Below are 11,702 nucleotides of genomic sequence, written 5' to 3' on the forward strand. Positions count from 1 at the left end.
GGATAAATATATCATATTATTATTAAATCGGATATATATCAAAATATATTATTCAATTCTGTTGCAGTTACCAGCTCCATTACCGATATGCAAAGAATGTCTTGGCGCGACGATAGCCGGAAATAATAATAATACAAAACGCAATGTTTCCGAAAAACTGAGCAGATGTAGTGTATGCGGTGCAGCTTTACATAATTCTTGCGCACCACCTGAACTTTCGAACCTTGTTGAAAGAGGTATAACGTGGTCTTGCGACGACTGCTCTCCAACGTGTGCCGGTTGCCAGTTAGAACGGGAATCACAGAATTATCTAGTGAAATGTTCCGGTTGCGTCAAATGTTATCATCCTACTTGTCTAGATCCAGCAATTGATAAAAAGAATAAAATACCCTGGAAATGTCGACACTGTCAAACACCGCATACACCGGTATCAAAAGATGATAATAAAAAGAATAAAACACAACAGGACACGGCAAGTTCGCTCGAAGAGACACCGATCAATGCAAGGAAGAGACTTAGCAAATTACGCGAGAATAGAAAGTAAGCAATAAATTTTTTAATGAATATTAATCGATCGATTAAATGTTATAATTATTAGAAACATAATATTATAAAAAATCTTATACAATATATATATATATATTTATTTATTTATTATATGACGTAGTACGTGATATTAAAACAGTCTAAAAAAAAAATGAATCATGTTCGCTTTAATATATTCAGAAATATTTTTTCTTGACCGAAGAAATGAAAATGATGGAATTGAATTAAAACACGATTCTCGTATAACTTTTTTTTTTTTTTATCAAATATCGATTAATCGAGTTAAATCTGATTATTGATTAAGATCAATTGAATCTATTGTAAAATCTACTCGCGATAAAAAGGCTAAATCTTTAGGCCGGAGCGAAGGAAAGAAAGAATTATCGATCGACGGTCGATATAATTGAAACGGATAACACCTGTTTCAGATCCACGATATCGAGAAAGAGCCTGGCGATTTCAACTCCGGTGAAGAAAGCTGGCGCAGGAGTGGGACAGGTGGACAGCAGCTCGGACGGTAATGCGGGTGTTGTCTCCCCTCGTCAACCACCTTTGATTTCCTCTCCCTTACCACAACCCCCCACCCCACTCGCAGGCCAGGGTAGGCTACTTGAAGAGAAAAACGATCGGATTTCCAAAGAGAAGCAAAAATTTTTTAGACTGAGTGCGTTTAACGCGGAGCACAATAAATTGAAGCGGGTGGGGGGCAGTGAAAAATTAAAATGTTCTCAGAACGTTAGTCCTAGGTTAACTCGGGGAAACGCGAACCAAAAACAGCCCATATCCAGTAAAAAGGTACTGCTAATGTCTAGCAGTAGCAGCAGCAGCGACGCGACCGATACTGATTCTTCCGACGACACCAGTGATTCGACCGACGATGACGATGAAGAAGAGGAGGGAGCAGTCAGGGATGGGGTCAGGGAGGGGGGAGAAGAGGAAGAGGAGGTGGACGGTAATAATTCTAGCGCATCCAACGATTCGTCCACCTCGGAAGAAGACAATGACGACGACAACGACGACAACGACGACGACGATGACGATGAAGACGACGACGACGATGACGACGACGATGACGACGATGTCAATAACGACAATCGGAAAGAATGTTCCGTCGTTATTGGAGGTGGTAACGATGGCGGTGACAGTACTGTTACCAATGCCTCTCCTAAACCGAGAGGTCCGTTTTCGTGTGATTTAAACGAAGATAAACCTTGGGGTTTTGCCGCTGCCGCAGCTAAACTCAACATGGAATCGCCATTTTTTAGTAATATTACCAATACTTTTGGTGCACCGTTACCTAAACTCGATGTAACCAGTACATCGACATTCGGATTGCATATACAACCGGTTATCAATTCGTTTGATGGAAAGAAAAAACAGAAAAGCAATAGGAATGGTAATGCTATATCGGAGAGTTTTAATAATGTGGACATAAATAAAATTAAACCTGGCACTGGTCAATTAAAAGGCCTATTCGATGGATTAAGTCACTTTTTTTCAGTACCTACTAACAGTAGAGTAAGATCCAGTGCTTTGACGCCTAATTATGCGCCTGATAGAAGAAAGCGGCCTAATTCGGATGATAGCGATAACAAGATCAATAAAGTTTTAAAAGGAACGCAAATTAATAAGAATGATAATCTATCGTCTGATTTAGGCAAATTAAAAGAAAAAAAGAAGACGGAGATAAGGAACGATATAACGAGAATTCCTCGGCCTGGAATATTTACACCTTCTGATGAAACATTGTTTAGTTCTCTTAATGAAAAAATGCCAAAAATGACGCCGTCGAATTTAGTTAAAACCGCGGTTAATAGTAAGAGACACGAACACGAGAGAAGAAAGCTAATGAAAGATGATACGCCATTAGTAAAGTGTGCAACTGCGACAGATGCATCTTTACCGTCATTCCCATCACCGTTATTATCATCGTCATCGTCCTCGTCCTCGTCGTCCTCGTCGTCGTCGTCATCGTCGTCGTCATCGTCGTCGTCATCGTCGTCGTCATTATCGTCATCGTCGACATTTCCGTTACCATTACCGTTACCATTACCGTTATCGTTATCGTCACCCTTACCATTATCGTTACCGTTACCGTTACCATCATCATTATCATCATCATCGTCGTCGTCATCGTCGTCGTCATCGTCGTCATCTTCGTCGTCGTCATCGTCGTCATCGTCGTCGCCATCATCGTCGTCGTCGTCGTCGTCATCGTCATCGTCATTATCATCATCATCACCGCCATCAGCATTACCGTTATCGTCGCTTTCGTCATCGTCATCGTCAATATCATCGTCATCATCATCATTGCCATCGATGTCAGCTCTTAGGCCCGATCAATCTTCGCGAAAGAAAAATATTCTTGTGGAAGTGAATCAAACACGCCACCCTGTGCCCGCTGTTTCGAGGTCCGGCCTGAGTTCTGATTCCGTGAAATCAAATCCCAGCCTAAAGTCCAATCCACGAGCCTGTACTAGCGCCACCACCACCAACACCACCACGACACCCCGCGCGACACCCTGCTCCACCAGGAAGGGTAAGAATCTACCCCACCCGTTCACGAATCCTAACCTCGATGATGCACCCAAGTCGCAAAGAAGAATTCCCTCTAATCTAATCCTCGCTCACCACCACGTGGATGTGTTGGCGGTGTGGTGTGGTATGATGTGTGTGTAAATGTACGTCTGTCGCAACTTATTTCAAGAAAACGTGATTGTTCTCTACTAACTGGGCCAAATTATTCCCATCGTTTAATTCGATATGTAATGTATTAAATAACAAATAACGAACAAATTAAACCATATGCGGATCAAGAACAATCAGGTTCCTTGATAGGACGTGTTGTTTATCGCTTATTTTGTGATGTAAAACATGGAAATTTGTTTCATATAAAAATATAAATAATATTCTATTATATGGAAATTTGTGCCATATGTAACGCGTACGAATGCGTTCTTTTTATTTTGATTCATTTTCACATTATTTGCTATTCTATATGTAATATTTCCATTCGTTTTACATTATGAAAACTCTTATATGATTATTGCATGTTCTAACTAATAACGCTGTTGTTTGGCTCTATATGTACTCTTTTTTTTCTTCTTCTATATATTCATATAGTTATAAAATATATAATAATTAATGCACGTAGAATGCAAATACACTCAACTATTATTGGGTCGTACACATGATAATTTCGCTGTCGCACAATTTTTTTATTTTACTTTTCATATCTAATTTAAACAATCTTTTACAGTTGTACGGTCAATGATATCTGTACAAAAAAATTTTAATCAGATATCTAAAATATCTATAATATCATTTTTTATCTATTATTGTTTTTTCATTATAATTATCGAATAATCATTGATTATTACACTAAGAAATTTTGAAATTAACCATTATTCGTAAACAATTGAAGTATATTCACACTTCAACCGAAATCGTAAAAATTTCTCTCATCTCTTGATCATCATCTTGATATCTTGATTTTACGAACAAAAGAAAAGAAAAAGAGAGAAAGAGAGAAAGAAAAAGAACAAAAACAGAATTAAGAGATGCGTAACAAATTTATATAAACTTATATAGATCAGTTAACAGGATGAAGAAATATGGAATATCCTTTTACTCAACCATCTAATATTAATAATATCGAATTGTTGCTGCTGAAATTCAACATGCTCTTCTTATTAATATAATTGTTATGATAAATATCTTCCACCATAAAGTTCCAGCAAAAAGTATTTTACAAAGAAAGAAAGATATAAGAACGAAAGAAATTGCAAATACAAGGAGAGAAATAAAAAAAAAAAAAAAAAAAAGAAAAGAAAAAGAGAGAAACGAAAAGAAATAAAAGAAAAAAAAGGAAAAAAGTTTTTTTTACCATCGAAGAGCCAACTTGATACTCTGCCAACACATCCTACAAAACCACACCTACCCTATAGCTTTGCTTTAGATACTACTCACCACGATATTAACAATAATAAGTTAATCGATTGTTATCGCACACGGTTTTATTATTGAAAATTATTTGCACAAATTAATATTTATGCTTTGCGACGATGATTCCGTTTCTTTAGTGGATATATTTTTCATTTTTTTTTTTTTTTTTTTTTTTTTTTTCTCTCTCTCTTTCTTGTCCTTCCCTCCTCCCTCCCTCCTTTTCCATCCTATTTCTGACGAGTTGAATGGAGTATATTTTGTATTTTAATACGAAACACTTTCATATCGGTAAATTATTGTAATATTTTGTAAATTTTATGTTTGCCCATTTTATTTATTCCAAAGCGAAGTATTCTATTGTTGGTATCGTATCGAAATTATTACATATTTTTTTTTGTCTTGATAACAAGAAAATTTGTCTGCATTGCAAGTTATTCTGCGAATTTAATGTTTGTTTTTTTTTTTTGTGATAAACAAGTATGAGAAATTGGAAAAATTAACATGGATTAATTGATCTATTGAGAGAAATAATTATTTTCTTTATTCTGTTCAATTAGAAGAATAACGAAACGAATGACGAGCATAAAAAAAACTAATTTGTTACATTTGTTTACAGAGGAACCAATTCTACCTCAATCTCTACCGCCGGGTGTCACACAAAAGGATGTTGATCTGTTTAAAGAAGCCCGGGATAGAGCAGCTCGATTAACTACTGTGAACGATACCGAGGAAACTGTGACAGTGAATCCAGGAAACAATACGAGCAATACGGGAAATACTGGGAATGGGATTAGGAATCCCGCGGCCATAGTTTTTGGTCGATATGAAGTAGAGACATGGTATTCCAGTCCATTTCCTCAAGAATACGCAAGATTACCTAAATTATTCTTCTGTGAATTCTGTTTAAAATATACAAAAAGTCGGGCCGTACTTGACAGGCATATGGATAAATGTCAATGGAGGCATCCACCGGCTACTGAAATCTACAGATGTGACGGATTATCTGTTTTTGAGGTATATAATTTGCAAACGATATCATTTTCTGTTTTTCTCACAGACGAAATTACGGATCAAATAAAAATTCGTTGTTGTTATATTTCAGATCGATGGAAATGTGAACAAGATATATTGTCAAAATTTGTGTCTATTAGCGAAATTATTCTTGGATCATAAGACGCTGTACTACGATGTAGAACCATTTTTATTTTACGCAGTAACAAAAAACGATAAATATGGTTGTCATTTAGTTGGTTATTTCAGCAAAGAGAAACATTGTCCCGCGCAAAGATACAACGTGTCATGTATCATGACTCTACCGCAATATCAAAGACAAGGATTCGGAAGATTCTTGATTGAATTCAGTTATCTACTGTCTAAAGTGGAAGGAATCCCTGGGACGCCGGAAAAACCGCTTTCCGATCTTGGCCGAGTATCGTATCATTCATTTTGGAAAAGCGTGGTACTTGAATATCTCGATGCTCATAGGGATTCAACGGATATTAAATTAGGAGATATAACAAAGGAAACTGGTGTGTCGGCTCACGATATCGCAACAGCTATGCAATTGCTGGGATTTGTTAGATCGGTCCATTTACCGGGAGAGGGAAATTCTAAAGTAGCTGTGGTAGTCGATTGGAATAAAGTGGATGCTCATATGGCGAAAGTACGAAAGAGTTCCCGTATCAAATTAGATCCTGATTGTCTTAGATGGATACCATTGCTCACCCAAATTCCTAATCCGTATCAAAGTCCGGAAGAAAGCGGTGATACCAGTTCCGAATCTTCTCCCGTCGTGGAACCGAAACACGTACCAACTATCGTTGAAAAAATTCAAAAGGTAAAGATTAAAAAGAAACCGAGGAGCAGAAGATTAGGACAGAGAAGATCTTCGCCGTTGAAACAGAAAACGGGCCAGAAATCTTCCACGCAAAGAGATTCTTTTACCAAAGATGCGAAAGAACCAAAAGAAATAAAAGCAATAAAAGAAGCGAAGGAAGCAAAGGAATCGAACGAAACGAAAGAAGCAAATAAAGATACGGAAAAAAGGAATCGAAATGTTGTCGCCACTGCATCGGTAGAAAATATTAAAGAACAGATGGTAGTAGAAGCAAAAAATGTTGCATCAACATCATCGAGAAATTCTCGAGCAATGGCTGTTTCAAAGAATACAAATCTGATAAATTCGACAAAAGCAACATCCTTGTCAGCAACAGGATCGACAACGACAACGACAACGACAACTACGACAATCACCACCACCACCACCACCACAACCACCACCACAGTAGTAACGATGACTACAGCAACGACAACGATGTCGAGACGGAGAATCAGAACACCGAAGATATCTCGTTATGACGGAGAATCTGTAATAACATCGACAACGTCTATGCGAAAACGAAAACATTCCGAGAAACCAGAGATCGAAGAAAAAGAAGAAAAGTCTGAAGGCAGCTGTAGAAAAAGGACACGGGAATCTTTGCGAGAGAAAGAGAGAGATAAGGAACGAGAAAAGGAGAAAGAGAAAACGAAAGAACGGGATAAGCCAAAGGATAAAGATAGTTATTCAAAAGATAAAGAAAAGAACGATATAACTGAGATAGAAAAATTTTCTTCAAAAGCGATGGAACCGATAATGTCATCAGTAGTACAAAAACCGACGAAAAAGCAGTGCAAAGTCGATGATATTTTATTAAAAGTGACCAGCCGGCAAACTAAATGCTTACAAACGAAGCAAGCGAAAGAAAAGAAACAAAACAGTTCGGAACAGAATCAGTGTAATGGAAAAGACGACACAAAAGATATTTTGAAAACTTTGCCAGTATCGAGACGGGGAAGGGCAAAAGTGGAGAAAGAAGCGTTAAAGATGCCGCAATTGAAACCGCAAACCCTTATAAAAGATCGATCCGAAAATCCTGTGATACTTCCACCATTGTTATCTCCATCATCATGTTCTGAAGAGAAGAACGATTCTATTTTAACGAGCAAGAGACAACAATCGTCTCCCGCCTTGAAACAATTATCGACAGTCTCTACGGAAAAAGAAATTGATAATACAACGGAAAAATTAATTAATAGCAATAATAGTACACTGGAAAATGTCGATGGTGGTAATACTGATGTCTCAAAGAACGCTTCAGCCATTCTTCCGGAAACAGAAGTAACAATATCTGCTAGTCCAGGAGAATACGAAGGAGGAGACGAAGATGAAGGCGAAGAAGAAGTACCTGCACTTAAATCGAAATCCGTAACTCGTATGAAAAATGATTCAAACGAACGAACTGAAAATACAAAAGATAATGAACAAGAAAAGAAACTCGAGAATGTTGATATCATTCTCTCTTTACAAAAACCGAAATCGGAATCAGAATTATGTGTCATAGAAGAAGAGATACAGAGGGAAGGTGAGGGTGAAAACGGTGCGAATAAAGATGATGATGAGGGCGAAGGTGGAGCTGAAGGTGAAGATGAAGGCGAAAATGAGAATGAGAATGAGAATGAGAATGAGAATGAGAATGAAAATGAAAATGAAAATGAAAATGAAAATCAGAATGAAAATGAAAATGAAAATGAAAATGAAAACGAAAATGAAAATGAAAATGAAAACGAAAACGAAAATGAAAACGAAAACGAAAATGCAAACGAAAATGAAAATGAAAATGAAAATGAAAACGAAAACGAAAATGAAAAGGAAAACGAAAACGAAAATGAAAACGAAAATGAAAATGAAAATGAAAACGGAAACGGAAACGGAAACGGAAACGAAAGCGAAAACGAACGTGAAGGAGCACAGGCAAAGAAAGGGAAAGAAAAACAAAATGAAGTTACGAAAGGAGAATTTGATAAAGATTTAGAGAAATCTGAAAAAACAATGTGTAATTCAGAAACATCTAAATTGGTACCTGACCTCTCTTCGCCTAAAGAAGAAGAAATTGAAAAATTTAAAACTGTTGGTCAAGATGTAAATAGTTATAGACAAGTTGATGGAATTTCCGAAAGATTAATGTTAAAAAATTCGAAAGAAGAGTTGACGAGACCAAAGATAGAAACATGTTGTGCAACATCTACGGATAATAGAAAAGAATCATCTTCTGTGATTTCTAATATAGCATCACCCGAAACAGGACCACTTACGCCGCAAGAAAAAGTTTTGCCCGTTATCGAACAACAAGAAACTACTGTTCATCTTCAAACACACTCCGAAGAATTGAAACAAAATTCACCCGAAAGTGGTAAAACCACGCCACATTTGGATAATCCTGGTTCGGTAAAACGAACGCCTCCTTCGCAACCAGATTTACCATCTATGGGAGTTTACACACCTGATTCAACAACTAATTCAGTTCATTCGTTGCATTACGGTCATTGCGATTTAGACGTGAGTCAATTAGGACTAGAGTCTCCTACATCGATCGCAAGTGATCTTGCGTCGCAAAATAGCGTGGAAAGGCCACCTAGTGCATTACCCTCGATGCCAGCATCGGTTACGGTTCCAATTTCAGTACCTATGCAAATAACTCCGGTTACGTCCGCTGGTGTAAATATATCGCCGCAAGTACAATATACTGATTGTTCGATGCCTCAACATACTCCACCAACGCACGTTAATATCCATCCGATGCATCAGCCTCATACACCTCAACCTCTTCAGCAGCCGCGGACTCCGCAATCTCACACGCCTCAAAGTATACAAACGCAAAGTCCACAACCTATTCCGCAAAGTCATACACCGCAACCGTTACCTCAATCTCATACTCCGCAACCTCTTTCGCAATCTCATACACCGCAGAGTATACCGACCCAAAGTCCTCAACCGATGCGACAAAGTCATACACCGCAACCTTTGCCACCGTCTCACACACCGCAACCGATGCAATTATCTTTGACTCAACAAACGCAAAATCAAAGTATGGCGCATGGTCAAAACCAGCAACAATCTCAAGGACAACAACAATCTGCACAACAACAATCTGCACATCAACAACAACAACAACAACAACAATCGCAAACGCAATCTCATAGTAATAAAAGGGCTAGTGGTTCACAAACGACTCATAGATCTAGATCAACACAGCAAAGCCGATCCCATCGAACGACACCTCCTACGTCTCATGCTCAAGTCTCTTCGCAAGGTCACACCACCTCTCACACGAGTCATACAACCTCCCACACGAGCCATACGACGGTTGCACATACGACGCATGTACCTCCACAATATCAACAATCCTCGTCAATGAGTGTACCACCTGTTCCTCATCCGCATCCTCACTCTCACACGCATGCTGCTCATTCACACAATATGGCTGTTATTTCTCAAGGGAATTATATGGCTGTTGCTTCTCAAACTTTTCCAACGCAAAATACATATGTGATTCAACATCGAAGTAGCAGATCTGGTGCACCGACGCCATGTACTACAGCGACAAATTTTTATATTCAAACAAGCGCGATGCCACCGCATTCGCATACACCAGCACCTTCTCTCTCAGCTTCTGGAAATCATCAAACGACAAATTCGTGCAGTTTAGCAAAATTACAACAATTGACTAATGGATTAGAAATGATTCCTCCTACGCCTCCTCCAGCGATGAATTTAACGCCACCACCTCCTATACCGCACACTATGACACCACCGCAAACGTCGAGACAATTACCGACACCGCCTCAAGTACCTCTTGGTTATGCAAAAAATTATTATAATGTCAACACAGTACCACCTACTACTCCAGGACCACCCAGTAGATCAACCTCAAGATCATCAGCAAATGCAAATATGGCGTCTCTTGCACAACCATACCCAAGCGAGAGCTTATATCGTCAAACTCTCGATCCTGGAAGTACCTGTCCTCAAATGCAGAGCGCCGCTAGTAGAGTTAGTCCTAACGTGGCATTAAATACAAATCTAATGGCCCAATATGGTTATCGAGTAGCACAACCTGCTACCGGTTACATGAATCAAGCGGCTCAACTTGGTGGTTTCATGAATCAAGCCAGTCAATTGCCTGTTGGAGTCGTTAATGTACCTGCACCGTACCCTCAAGATCCGCATCAACAAAATCCAGCAGCAGTGTATACAACGTATCACGGTTACATAAATGGAGGTCTCATGCAACCTCTGAATAGTTCGATGAGGCCACGTTAGCCCCAAACATCTAAGCGCACATTCTCTTACTTGCAATAACGACACTTCGATTAAAGAGAGGATTTTCACATATTGCGGTTCATCAATTTACAATGATTGTTTCATCTTGGCGATTAATGCTCTCTTCTATACGAATTCTGCTAAATGTTATCTAGAAAAATATTCTTTATTTTCTTGCATTTCGCTCTCCATTTTTATTATTTGAAATGATTTTAATTTTAAAGTAGATTTTAAGTAGATTTATTTTATCTTTTCTCTTTGATTATTTAATTTTTTGAAATTATTTCATTTTATTATTATTCATCTTCTTCTTCTTCTTCTTTTTTCTCTTCTTTTATATATTTCATCATTTTTAAATCTGTCGATATAAAAAGTTATAAATTCAGAATTTCAAATATCAAATATCAAATAACAAGAAATAACAATATAAACAAAGTAAACAGAAGCGTTTGCATAAATTAAAGAATTTGCGTTAAATGAATTTTTAATCGATAAAAATAAAAATAATAATCTGCGCGTGTATAAGCGTGCAAATAGAAGAGGGCATATATGTACGAATTATAATCATAGTATCGAATAGTAAACTGCGAAACTTGGATTCGTAATTTGTGCATTTAAAACGATAAATTAATCTATTGAATGTGATCTGTCGATCGATGATTACACACGTGTGCGTGCGTATATACATATATATATATATACATAAATATGATGTTATATCATATTTGTGTATGGATGTATATACATACATATATACACACATATATATGTATATATATGTATTTATATGTATGTATTTCTCTCTCTCTTTCTCTCTCTCTCTATATATATATATATATACATACATACGTGCTCTTATACGTGTGTAGTTAAGCATGCATATATGTATATACAATTTATGATTCAATCAAGATCGACAAATGGATACCTATTTTTAGTAGGGCATTCCTATCTGAAATTGCAACGGTGTTACGTTTTGTGTATAATAGTGTGTATATATTAATATACGCAATAAATTTTGTGTATAGTACATATATGGATATATATATGTATATATATATATATATAT

At 37.4% G+C, this 11,702-nt stretch overlaps 1 protein-coding gene across 3 annotated transcripts in view; it reads left to right on the plus strand.

Moving 5' to 3' along the window:
• LOC102672507 (histone acetyltransferase KAT6B) overlaps window positions 1-10,693 on the plus strand; it is a 15,242-nt gene extending 4,549 nt beyond the window's left edge. For 2 of the 3 annotated variants that reach the window (XM_031513156.1, XM_031513158.1), the window contains 4 exons: window positions 68-540; window positions 975-1,498; window positions 5,108-5,505; window positions 5,594-10,693. In XM_031513156.1, the coding sequence (XP_031369016.1) occupies window positions 68-540; window positions 975-1,498; window positions 5,108-5,505; window positions 5,594-10,633 (6,435 nt within the window). In that variant the 3' untranslated portion in view covers window positions 10,634-10,693. The remainder of the gene's footprint in view (window positions 1-67; window positions 541-974; window positions 1,499-5,107; window positions 5,506-5,593) is intronic. The other variant, XM_031513157.1, reaches the window with a different exon arrangement.
• Window positions 10,694-11,702: the final 1,009 nt, after the last annotated feature.

The sequence above is a fragment of the Apis dorsata genome, unplaced genomic scaffold, assembly GCF_000469605.1.
Source record: "Apis dorsata unplaced genomic scaffold, Apis dorsata 1.3 scaffold_616, whole genome shotgun sequence".
In the NCBI taxonomy this organism is placed as follows: domain Eukaryota; kingdom Metazoa; phylum Arthropoda; class Insecta; order Hymenoptera; family Apidae; genus Apis; species Apis dorsata.